The 13,657-nt window shown below is 40.3% G+C and overlaps 1 protein-coding gene across 3 annotated transcripts in view; it reads right to left on the bottom strand.

Moving 5' to 3' along the window:
- DYM (dymeclin) overlaps window positions 1-13,657 on the bottom strand; it is a 405,816-nt gene that overhangs the window by 367,905 nt on the left and 24,254 nt on the right. For 2 of the 3 annotated variants that reach the window (XM_025365065.1, XM_025365067.1), the window contains exon 2: window positions 9,280-9,472. In XM_025365065.1, the coding sequence (XP_025220850.1) occupies window positions 9,280-9,419 (140 nt within the window). In that variant the 5' untranslated portion in view covers window positions 9,420-9,472. Of the gene's footprint in view, window positions 1-9,279; window positions 9,475-13,657 lie in introns of those variants that run through there. The other variant, XM_025365066.1, reaches the window with a different exon arrangement.

Below are 13,657 nucleotides of genomic sequence, written 5' to 3'. Positions count from 1 at the left end.
TTTTTGAGACGGAGTCTCGCTCTGTCGCCCAGGCTGGAGTGCAGTGGCCGGATCTCAGCTCACTGCAAGCTCCACCTCCTGGGTTTACGCCATTCTCCTGCCTCAGCCTCCCGAGTAGCTGGGACTACAGGCGCCCGCCACCTCGCCCGGCTACGTTTTTGTATTTTTTAGTAGAGACGGGGTTTCACCGTGTCAGCCAGGATGGTCTCGATCTCCTGACCTCGTGATCCGCCCGTCTCGGCCTCCCAAAGTGCTGGGATTACAGGCTTGAGCCACCGCGCCCGGCCAATTTTTAAAACAGCAGAACAATTAGTTCAAAAGAGGCACAGGACTTTCAATCATCAAGATAAAGCCGTCATCAGAAAATTGGTTAAATTTCTGCTGCTTATTTTCATTCCTCAAATATTTTAGACTAACTCTCAAGACAGAGTCCTTGGTCTTTTGTAAACTAATTGGTAATTACTCCTTAAAAGAAGAGCAAAGTCAGACACTTTACATGTGTGATGTTGTTTCATCATCCCTATGAATCTACATGGTAGGGATTATTATTTCCATTTTACAAAAGCAGTAACAGGCTCAGTGAGATTAAGCAGCTTTCCCAAATTCACAAACTAGTCAGTTGTGGAGCTCAGGCAAGGTCAGTCTGGCTTCAAAATCCATGTTCCCCCTGCCATGCTTCATGGTCTCCATTCTTCACACTTCACCCAAAGTCACTGCACCTTTTAGCAAAACAATTCCTCTGGAGAAGAGTATTCAGGCTGCTGCTATACTTCTCAGCGCTGCTCTCAAATCTAGAACTCTACACTCATTAAGTATTAACACTCAAATCAAGTGTTAATTTAAAACAAAAATAACTTTTTAAAGATATTATTCTCTATACTGCTATTAGCTGGTTACATACACTTACCGAGATATAGGACTTTCCATTTCCTACACAGTAACAGAAATTCAGACCTTCAGCACATCCCAGGTACGTTGCTGCAGATGTCTCAGATTTTGTTTTCCTGCCCTAGTTTTTCTTCTTGCACTTTCCACCTACTCACCCTACTTAAAAAAAATAATGTCTCTGAAACAATGTGTTCTCCAAATCCACTCAACAAGAGCCTACAAGGGACTCTACTTCTAATTCTCAACTTTCTAACAAGTATGCCAAAAACAGGTAACAGGTGGACAGATTTTTATTTCCCAGTTCACCCTTCCATAGTTAGAGCCCCTACACTGTTCAGAGCCGCAGACCACTCTAGACCCGAGCAGCCTTATCGATTTACCCTGAAACATCATGAAATATGTTGGGAAGCACTTTCTACACTCCCAACCTATTACACTTGATTCCCATTCCTCTCAACACAAACTGGAAGCATTACTAGAAGTCATTTGGTCACGTTTCCTTTATAGTACAAGAAGTCACTTCTATCCATATGTATAAGGTGGTAGTGGTGGTGTTAGTGGTGGTGGTGTTTGAGACAGGGTCTTGTTCTATTGCCCACGTTGGAGAGAGCATTGACCTGATCATAGTCACTACAACCTTGAACTCCTGGGCTCAAGGGATCCTCCTGACTCAACCTCCCAAGTAGTTGGGACTATAAGCATAAGCCACTGAGCTCTGCTAATTTTTTTATTTTTTGTAGAGATGGGGTCTCGTCATGTTGCCCAGGCTGGTCTCAAACTCCTGGCCTCAAAAGATCCTCCTGCCTTAGCCTCTCAAAATGCTGGAATTACAGGGATGAACCACCACACCCAGCCTGTATAAGGTTATTCACTGCTACATTATATGTAATAACAAAACACTGGAAGCAACCCAAATGGTAAAATCCAAATGGTAAATCCAATTAATTTTGGTATATATGTCTCCCATTAAAAAGAGTGAGGAAGTTAATATATATAGAAGGCTCTCCAAGATACAACTGATGAAAAAAAGCACAAAGTGAAAAAGTGTATGTAACATATGTGCTATTATTTGTCAAAAAAAGAGAAGGGATATATGTGCATATTTGTTTGCATATGCATAAAATGCAATTCTTCTATAACACCCTTTATCATATTTCACCATACTTGTTTGTTGATTTACAGATAAGATTATAAGCCCTGGCTGGACGTGTAATCTCAGCACTTTGGGAGGCCAAGGCAAGCCAATCACCTGAGGTTGAGAGTTCAAGACCAGCCTGACCAACACGGAGAAACCCCATCTCTACTAAAAATACAAAATTAGCCGGGCATGGTGGCACATGCCTGTAATCCCAGCTACTTGGGAGGCTGAGGCAGGAGAATCACAAACTCGGAGGCGGAAGTTGCAGTGAGCCGAGATCACACCATTGCACTCCAGCCTGGGCAACAAGAGTGAAACTCTGTCTCAAAAAAAAAAAAAAAGATTATAAGCCTTTAAGGACAAAAGACATCATATATCTAGCTAACCATTATAGCCTGAGAAACAAATAAATGAATAATAGTTTGATACACAGAGATAGTCTGGTCCAGCAGTTCTCAAAGATAACCATGACACATGGTTATGTTCACACACACCATAGCCTCAGATGCCTGTGAACCAAAAAATAATAAGCACAGATCTGTTTTTCATTTTTGCTGCCATTATGTAGTTTAGAAACATGTATAAAATCAGTCATAAGCCAGGTGCAGTGGCTCACCCTTGTAATCCCAGCACTTTGGGAGGCCAAGGCAGGTGGATCACGAGGTTGAGATCGAGACCATCCTGGTTAACATGGTGAAACCCCATCTCTACTGAAAATACAAAAATTAGCTGGGCATGGTGGCACGCACCTGTAGTCCCAGCTACTCGGGAGGCTGAGGCAGGAGAATTGCTTGAACCCAGGAGGTGGAAGTTGCAGTGAGCCGAGATCGCGCCACTGCACTCCCGCCTGCCAACAGAGCTAGACTCCGTCTCAAAAAAAAAAAAAAGATAAAAAACAAAAAAAGAAAATCAGTCATATAAGTAGTTTAAAATATTTAGGAAAAAAACAGTGTATATTATTAACCTTTAGTATTTAATTATTCTTCATTTTGTTTCAGACCTTTGTTGCACAACTAATTTTAAGAGTGAAAAATTTAAAACTATTAAATAATTTAAGTAAGATTTTAGAACCACATGTGGAAACTCTAACAAAATCTGATTACTCTGATGCTAAAAATAGTTAATAGTAAGGAAGGATTAGATTCACCCTAAAGGCCTTATTAGTATTTCTAAAAATTGCAGCAAACATCAATTTTTGGCTACAAAAATGGACTTTACTTGAAGACGGTACATACGTATCTAAGGAATTCCAAGAGTGAACAATCTCATAATTATCTAGATTCAGAGTCTCTTCTACTGAGATTCATCTTAGTCCTGAATAATTCATAAACTAGGTAATCTTGGTCCCTGACTCTGTCAACAAGGGGGCAAGTGCTACCTCAAAGCCTACTCAGTCCCAAGGTCACACATCAAATACCATCAGCGAGGAGCAGGGCAGTGCCAAAGAGAAAGTGACAGGCCAAAAGTATATGCAACACCACAAACGAAACCTCTATCATGTAAACTCACTTGTGGCGGTGGGGGCAGGAAGAACCCTTTATAAATATACCCTCACAGATTTACAATGCAGTTTATTTACTTTACAGTTTTTTCACTAAGATCCCTTTATACCTTTCCCAACGTGTTGGGATTACAGGCGTGATCAACTGCACCTGGCTGCCATTCCCTTTTCTTAAATCACCCAGGTGATTTAAGAGAAAGGTATAAAGGGATCCCAGCACTTTGGGAGGCCAAGGCAGGTGGATCACGAGGTCAGGAGCTCAAGACCGTCCTAGCTAACACGATGAAACCCCGTCTCTCTCTACTAAAAATACAAAAAATTAGCCAGGCGTGGTGGCACATGCCTGTAGTCCCAGCTACTTGGGAGGCTGAGGCAGGAGAATTGCTTGAACCTGGGAGGCAGAGGGTGCAGTGAGCTAAGATCATACCACTGCACTCCAGCCTGGGCAACAGAGCGAGACTCTGTCTCAAAAAAAAAATTTTTTTTTGAGTAAAAGTAGCAATTAACAAAATAAACTATAAAGCATAGTAACTTAAACTGTGAGGCACTGGCACAGGTAGACAAAAATGGCTAACAAATTATTCCCATCACTGTTTTTTGAGAAGTTCATCTTTTTCCCCACTGATATGCCAGCTCCACATAAAACAAGTACATACACATACATTTATTCTTATTCTTATTATTCTTAAGTATTTCAGTTATTCTTGTTCTTTATTCTTTTTCATACACAGTTCGGAATAAACTTATCAAGATCCCCCAATCTTCCAAAACAAGGCTTTCGAATTTTAATTCAAATTGTCTTCAATCTATAGGTCAATTTGAAAAGAAGTGACATTTTAACAGCAGTCTCCTTATTCCTTAAATATGGTACATACTTCTATGTAGTTAAGTCTACTTTAGTATATTTCAGTGTAAAAACCATATACTGTAATTTGGAATAGCTTTATAAATTACATTAGAATTTACATAAGTGAAAAGAAAAATTATTTTGGACGATAAATCATGCTCTCCATTTTGCCCTTTCTTCCTCTAAGTCGTATCACTATCACATGAGCAGCAGTACTCAATGATAATTCTGCAAGGATTAAGGAAATGATTTCAAAATTTGTTGATGCCATAGCTCATCTCCAGTATGACCTTTCCCACCAATCCACAGCCACCTTTAATTTTCCAAGGATCTCAGAAGCAAGAATAAGTAACCACTTCAATATAAAATACATCTAATCCAAGCCATCAGATTAATTATGAACTAAGTTAAACTTTTTTTTTTTTTGAGACAGAGTCTTGCTCTTGTTGTCCAGGCTGGGGTGCAATGGCGTGGATCTCAGCTCCCCACAACCTCCACCTCCCAGGTTCAAGCGATTCTCTTGCCTCGGCCTCCCAAGTAGCTGGGATTACAGGCGCCCGCCACCATGCCCAGCTAATTTTTTGTATTTTTAGTAGAGACGGGGTTTCACCATGTTGACCAGGCTGGTCTTGAACTGCTGACTTCAGGTAATCCACCTGCCCCAGTCTCCCAAAGTGCTGGGATTACAGGCGTGAGCCACCACGCCTGGCTTAAACTAAATTAAACTTCTAAGTCTCAATCCAACTGTATACAATAAAGTTAAAAATTAAAATGTATTGCCAAAAGATGTAAACAGACAGTTCCCGGAAAAGGAAATACCAATACTCCTTAAACAATGAAAATAAACACAACCTTAATTATTAAAGAAAGGCAAATAAAACCATAAGGACCACTATCCAAAACTTGCTGAACTGGGTATCAAAAAGAAAAACGACTGCTATTAGTCACACGGAAAAACGTGTGTGTGTGTGTACGAATTTACCCTCAAAAGACAGACAAATACGCCCTTTACCTCCAAGGTCAAGAGAAATGAGAAGTATAGACTTCTTTGTCACGATTACGCCAACCCCTTCCTGAAAATCGGTAAAGAAAAAAACTGAAATGCTTACCCTTAATTAGTAATAAATATAGTAAGAACTATATTTTACATAACCTAATTGATGACGTAAAGTCCTCTTTACAGAAGAACTCCAGTTAATAAATGTAGAAATGACCAAATTAGAAATATTACCATTTTGTAACCTCATAAAACAGGTGATTCAGACAAAAATCAATAGATGCTAAAATATTTACACTCAAAACTCTGATCAATCTTAGTATGATAATTGGTATAAAACACACTTTTTCTACCTTACCAAATGATTGGAAAACCTTACCAAAAATGATTAACCTAAATTTTATCAAGCTTTTAAATCTCATTTCCAATTTACAGGAAATACACAGAACAAAAGAACAAGTTACAAGGTGTGAAAAGCAATCAGATAAATAGAGAAGATGGAACATTCTACAGAAAAACTGACACAATTTGTTTTAAAAATGACATGAAGCAAAAAATAGTGGCAAGGTGGGAAGTGGATACCTATATTCTACTTTAAAAGACATTTAAGAACAAGAACCATCAAATGCAACATATGCACCTTATTTGGCTCCTAATTGTAATAAACTATAAAACAACTGGAAAATTTTAAATATGAACTGGGTAGCAGGAATTATTGTTAATTTTGTTAGGTGTGATAATGGTATTATGGTTATGTAAAAAAAGACTTTAAGATACTTAAAAAACAATAATGAACAAAATATGGAAACAATCCAAATGTCTATTAATTTCTGAATGGACAAACAAAATGCAGTATATCCATACAATGGAGTATCACTCAGCAATCAAAAGGAACAGAGGCTGGGTGCAGTGGCTCATGCTTATAATCCCAACACTTTCAGAGGCAGAGGAAGGAGGATCACTTGAGGTCAGGTGTTCAAGACCAGGCATGGTGGTGCATGCCTGTGGTCCCAGTTACTCAGGAAGGTGAAGTGGAAGGATCACTTGAGTCCAGGAGTTCAAGGCTATAGGGAGCTACAATCGCACCACTGCAATCCAGCCTGGGCAACAGAGTGAGACCTTGTCTCAAAAAAAAAAAAGGAATGCAAGTACTGGTGCATGCAACAACATGTATGAATATTACACTCAGTGAAGCAAGCCAGTCACAGCTGGGTGCAGTGGCTCACGCTTGTAATCCCAGCACTTTGGGGTGCTGAGGATTGCTTGAACACAGGAGTTTAAGACCAGCCTAGGTAACAGAGCAAGACCCCATCTCTAAAAAAGTAGAAGAAAAAAAAAAGAAGCCAGTCACAAAAGACTCCTTATTGTTACAATTCCATTTACATGAAACGTCTAGAAGAGGCAAAGATAGTAGTAGTTGTTATTAAATTAGTGGCTTGACGCCGTGGCTCACACCTATAATCCCAGCACTTTGGGAGGCTGAGGAAGGTGAATCACTTGAGGTCAGGAGTTCGAGACCAGCCTGGCCAACATGGTGAAACCTCATCTCCACAAAAAATACAGAAATTAGCCAGGTGTGGTGGCATGCACCTGTAAGCCCAGTTACTCGGGAGGCTGAGGCAGGAGAATTGTTTGAATCCAGGAGGCAGAGTTTGCAGTGAGCAGAGATCGTGCCACTGCACTCCAACAGACTGAGACTCCCTCTCAAAAAAATAAATAAATAAATAAATAAATAAATAAGTGGTTGCTAGTGCAATCTAGAGTTTGGGGGAATGTCTGCTAATGGGCATGGGATAGGGCTCCTTTCTGGGATTGTAATGTTCTAAAATTGGTGATTGTTACACAATTCTGTGAATACAAACACTGAATAATACACTTTAAATGGGTGAATTACATGATGTATGAAACATACCTCAAAAAGTGTATTATTTTTCTATTGCTACTATAAAAGTTATCAAAATTTAGTAGTGCAAACAACATAAATTTATTATCTTACAGTTCTGTAGGTCTGAAGTCTGACACTCAATGAGCTAAGATCCAGATGTCAATAAAGCTGCATTCCTTTCCCGAGGCTCCAGAGGGAAATCTGCATTCTTGCCTCTGCCAGCTTCTGGAAGCTGCTCACATTTCTTTTTTTTTTTTTCTTTTGAGACGGAGTCTCGCTGTGTTGCCCAGGCTGGAGTACAGTGGCGTGATCTCAGCTCACTGCAAGCTCTGCCTCCCGGGTTCACACCATTCTCCTGCCTCAGCCTCCAGAGTAGCTGGGACTACAGGTGCCCGCCACTATGCCCAGCTAATTTTTTGCATTTTTAGTAGAGACGGGGTTTCACCGTGTTAGCCAGGATGGTCTCGATCTCCTGACCTCGTGATCCACCCGCCTCAGCCTCCTAAAGGGCTGGGATTACAGGCGCGAGCCACCGCGCCCAGCAAAGCTGTTCACATTTCTTGCTCATGACCCCCTACCATCTTCAAAGCCAACAAGGGCAGGCTGAGTCCTCCTCACATCACATCTGACTTTCTCTTCCACCTCCCTCTTCTACTTTCAAGAAGCCTTGTGATTAAATTGGGCCTGCCCAGATAATCCAGGATAATCTCCCTATTTCAAGGTCAGCTGATTAGTAACCTTAATGCCATTTGCTACTTTAATTCCCCTTTGCCATGTAATGTAACATATTCAGATTCTGCAGACAAAGATATGGACATCTTTCGGGGGCTACTATTCTGCCTATCATAATAAAGCTCTTAAAAAGTAAATAAAATTTTTTAAAATCTAGTTATTGAGTGTATGGGAATTCAATATTCTAGTCATTCTACATTATTGTCTATCAGTTTTTGTAATATAATTAAAAATGAGATATTGTTTTTCACCTCCAAAACTAGCAAAGGTCAAAGGTCTAAAAATGCATCAAACTGACAAAGATATGGGGAAACCCACCTCTCATGCATTGCTGGTAGGTGTGTAAATTCCTACAACTTCCATGGAGCACAACTTGGCATAGCTACCAAATTGCAAATGCATATACACTTTGACCCAGGAATTGTACTTCAAGGAATTTATACTAAAGATATATTTGTGTGTATAAGAAATGATGTATGTGGCAATAACTGTTATAACAAAGACTGGAAATAATCTAAATGTTCATCAACAGAAAACCAATTAAATATATTCTACAGATGGCCGGGCGCGGTGGCTCAAGCCTGTAATCCCAGCACTTTGGGAGGCCGAGACGGGCGGATCACAAGGTCACAAGATCGAGACCATCCTGGCTAACACGGTGAAACCCCGTCTCTACTAAAAAATACAAAAAACTAGCCGGGCGAGGTGGCGGGCGCCTGTAGTCCCAGCTACTTGGGAGGCTGAGGCAGGAGAATGGCGTGAACCCGGGAGGCGGAGCTTGCAGTGAGCTGAGATCCGGCCACTGCACTCCAGCCTGGGCGACAGAGCGAGACTCCGTCTCAAAAAAAAAAATATATATATTCTACAGATACTCCACAGTCATTAAAAAGAATAAGGCAGTTGCATATGTGCTACATATACAAGATATATTTTACTTAACTGTGGGAAAAAAGGCAAGGGACAGAACAGTACATGTAGTATGCTACCATTTGTATTTAAACAATTTTGTGAAACTATATGGGATATATGCTTAAGTAACCTATACTATCTCTAGAACGATTCAAAATCAACTGCCACCAGTGCTCACCTCTAGAGAAGGGAGGTGGCTAGTGAGTGGGGTACAAAGAAGAGAAAAGCTTATTTTCTACTTTCAAATCTTTTGGATTTTCTACTGATTTATGTATGACAGACCAGATAGACAGAACATTTCTAAATTTTTTTTTTAATCCACATACCACACAAGTTGATATGGCCCGTTATCCAAATTTTCAATCTCCAGGCAATCTCTTACCTGCTAGTTGGTGCAGGGAAAGAAAACGAGAGAAGCTGATTCCAGAACGGGTCATTCTCAGAGACAGATTCCGTGCCTGATAACTTTTTCAAGTATTCATTTTTAGGAAGATCGCCGATTCTGCTGCTATTTGATCCCATCTTCTACCTTAAGCAGATAACTTGTCCTTAAACCTGCATTTCCACAAGACAACCTATAAAAAATAAAAATAAAAAAACTTTAAACTTCTTCAAAGGTCATCATTTTTTGTCTACCTATAAAAAAACTGTAAACTTACTAAAGAAAATCACATCTTTCTGTATTTATAAATATATTAGACATCAGATACAAAGTTACAAGAAACATGGGGCTAGGCCAGGCATGGTGGCTCACGCCTGTAATCCCAGCACTTTGGGAGGCCGAGGCGGGCAGATCACGAGGTCAAGAGATTGAGACCATCCGGCCAACATGGTGAAACTCCATCTCTACTAAAAATACAAAAATTAGCTGGGCATGGTGGCACACACCTGTAGTCCCAGCTACTCGGGAGGCTGAGACAGGAGAATCACACGAACCCAGGAGGCAGGGGTTGCAGTAAGCCAAGATCGTGCCACTGCACTCCAGCCTGGCGACAGAGCAAGACTCCATCTCAGGAAAAAAAAAAAAAAAGAAAAAGAAATATGGAGCTAACACCTGTCTTAGCCAATACAAACACAAAAATCCAAATCTATATGGTACTTGTACTATGTATCTTAGGATGGGCATATCTCTACCCAAGAAAATGTCTCAAAGCAAAATCATAATAATCTAACTTATAATTAGTCTGAAAATGAAGCTGTTTTACAACCAAAACAATGGTGACAAAGAAATACAGAAATCTGGATGGCTTGAATGTACAAGGAAGGGAATATAGCTCAAGTAATTACCACGTGCTGCCCCTACTTATGGGGGTCATGGGGACAAACCTGAATTACCCACTTCAAGTGAAAGAGATCCCAGTTACAAAGGAATCACATTTAATGTTTCTCTCATTCTGCCATAGGGCATATACGTAGTTTTTGTTGATATGCCTCTTCTCCTAAACCATGCACATTTTTATGACAGGAATTATTTTATTCATCTTTCTATGCCCACTGTCTAGACTAGCATGTAAAAAATTCCCTAAATAGTATGTTGAAAGAACAAGCGAGTGAATAAATAATTAGTATCCACGAGGCTCTTCAAAAGTCAGTATTGGTTGTTCTCAGTCACTAAGGGAAGAAAACTAATAGTTTAGTTACAAATATGAATCACTGTCTTCCTTAAATCACATTTAACACACTTCTAGATCATGTTTTATCTTGATTTGTTCAGAAAAGGTCTCCCATTGAATAACAAAATGGTGATAAGGTAAATAATAAATTACACTATTTTAAAATTACAATCACAACGAAAGGAAACTACATGGGCTCAGGGACCAAAGGTGGCTCAGCTCAGGTGAGAATGTACATTAGTGACTCACTTTCTTCCTCATGTCCCTCCTCATTCCACAAAGGCACTGAAGCCATGGTCAGAATTTGGAAGCTGGATTGAGCTGCTTACTCGGAGAGCAAGAGGTTTCCCCGATGATGCACATGGACAGCCGGGTTTTCCGAATCTGAGAGCGAAATACTGATCTGGTTCCTCATCACCTGCCCCCGAACCTGAGGCCAGCCACTACTTTCATCCTTCCTGCAAGGGGACAGGGGCCCCAAAAACTCAATTCAACTTCAAATGAATAATAATTCAGCTTCAATTAAGCCTCTATATTAAGCCAGCTAATCATAAGGTTTAATTTCTTAAAGTAGGGCTTGTTAAGCCCAATTAGAAAATGCTATAAAAGAAATACCCTGAAGGCCAGGCGCGGTGGCTCACGCCTGTAATCCTAGCACTGTGGGAGGCCGAGGCAGGCAGATCACCTGAGGTCCGGAGTTCAAGACCAGCCTGACCAACATGTAGAAACGCCCTCTACTCAAAATACAAAATTAGTCTGGCGTGGTGGCACATGCCTGTAATCCCAGCTACAAGGGAGGCTGAGGCAGGAGAATCACTTGAACCCAGGAGACAGAGGTTGCAGTGAGCCAAGATCACATACACCATTGCACTCCAGCCTGGGCAACAAGAGCAAGACGCCATCTCAAAAAAAAAAAAAGAAAAAAACTCTGAAATATATAAATTCCTAACTTACAATAGTATTTTAAGCTATCAAAATTATAAGGGGACATAATACACTAGTGAAAATGAATGAAACAGAGCTAAATGGATACATCTCAAAAATATAAAATGTTTTTTTAAAAAAGCAGGCTACCTAATAGATATGGTATGCTGTCATTTATAAGATTTTAAAACTCGCAAAAAATATTATGGATTTATTCATAGCTAGCACTAGTATTAAAACAGTTTTTTGTTTTGCTCTGTTTTGAAGAGACAGGGCCTCACTCTGTTGCTGAGTACAATGCTGGAGTACAATGACGTGATTATAGCTCATTGTAACCTCAAACTCCTGGGCTCAAGAGATCCTCACGCCGCACCCTCCTAAGTAGCTGAAACTACAGGTACATGCCACCAAATCCCAGCTAATATTTTTTATTTGGTAAAGATGGGGTCTTACTGTGTTGCCCAGGCTGGTCTCGAACTCCTTCTGCCTTGGCTTCCCAAAGTGCTGAGATTACAGGCATGAGCCACTGAGCCTGGCCAAAAGGAAATAATTTAACCAGAAATCTATAGCTTTTCAAGCTATCAATTAAGTTTGAAAGTAGAATAAAAACATTTTCTGATTTGCCAAGATTCAAAAGACCTCCCAGGAACCTACAAGGAAGCTACAAGATGTACTCCTTCCACATGAGGGAGTAAGCCAAGAAAAAAGAAGAAATTCAAGAAACAAGGGATCCAACACAGGGCAGTGGTATAGAGAATCACAGCTACGCAGCAGGCTGGGACAAGAGTCAAAACAGCTCGCGGATCTCCAGGAGAAGAAAGCATAGAACTGACAGTTCACTTGATGTGTCTAACCTTACTCTGTGGAATGTTACAACACTGTAGGAGAATTTGGAAGCAATGAATAATAGTTATATGGAGAATAAAGTAAATAATTTTGTATAGACTACATACTTTGGGAAAAACAGAAATTATTTAAGAAAGGTCATGTAATCATAGTATATGACTAAATTCAACAGTAATCAGTATTTATATAATCACTATGATATAAATACTAAATATTTAACCAAAAATTGTGAGTTAACTCTCAAAAGATTCCGGAAAAAGAAGCAGGATTGGTGGTCTATGACTGCTAAACCTTCATCTTCCATAATAGGTAGTGCTCAATAAAAAATATGTAAAGTTAGTAAATCAAAAAACAGTAAAAATGTATTAGTTATAAATAAGAAAGCAGGGCCAGGTGTGGTGTAATCCCAACATTTTGGGAGGCCAATGTAGGTGGACCACTTAAGGCCAGAAGTTCAAGACTAACCTGGCCAACGCAGTGAAAACCCATCTCTACTAAAAATACAAAAATTAGCCAGGCATGTTGGAGCATGCCCATAATCCCAGCTCCTCAGGAGGCTGAGGCACAAGAATCACTTGAACCCAGGAGGTGGAGATTGCAGTGAGCCGGGATTGTGCCACTGCAATCCAGCCTGGGTGACAGAGTGAAACTCTGTCTCAAGTTAAATAAATAAATAAGGAGGTAAATAGCACAAAGCAACAGCTTATAGATTTTAAAGTGGTGGCCAGGTGCGGTGGCTCACGTCTGTGATTCCAGCATTTTGGGAGGCCGAGGCGGGTGGATCACCTGAGGTCAGGAGTTTGAGACCAGCCTGACCAACATGACGAAACCCCGTTTCTATTAAAAATACAAAAATTAGCTGGGTGTAGCGGCCGGTGCCTGTAATCCCAGCTACTTGGAAGGCTGAGACAGGAGAATCACTTGAACCCGGGAGGTGGAGGTTGCAGTGAGCCGAGATCGCACCACTGCACTCCAGCCTGGGCAACAAGAGCAAAGCTCTGTCTCAAAAAAAAAAGAAAAAGAAAAAGAAAGTGGCCACCCCTGTGGAAAAGGACTCTGGAGTGGGGAGGGTGGTAGAGCAGTTTTTTACATTAAGTCTGTCATATTAGTTGACTTTTCAAAATTGTGTCCATATACTACTTTGATTAAAAATAAACTATTTTCTGGCCAGATGCAGTAGATCATGCCTGTAATCACAGCAACTCAGGAGGCTGAGGCAGGAGGATCGCTTGAGGGCAGGGGTTAGACACCAGCCTGGGCAACATAGCAATGCCGTCTTAAAAAATAATAAAAATTTATTTTAATTAGCCAGGTGTGGTGGCACCACATGGCGATTTCAACTAAAAAAAAAAAAAAAAAAAAAAAAAAAAAAAAACA

This window comes from Theropithecus gelada, chromosome 18 (genome assembly GCF_003255815.1).
Source record: "Theropithecus gelada isolate Dixy chromosome 18, Tgel_1.0, whole genome shotgun sequence".
NCBI lineage: Eukaryota > Metazoa > Chordata > Mammalia > Primates > Cercopithecidae > Theropithecus > Theropithecus gelada.
This window is presented reverse-complemented; position numbering and strand designations above follow the sequence as displayed.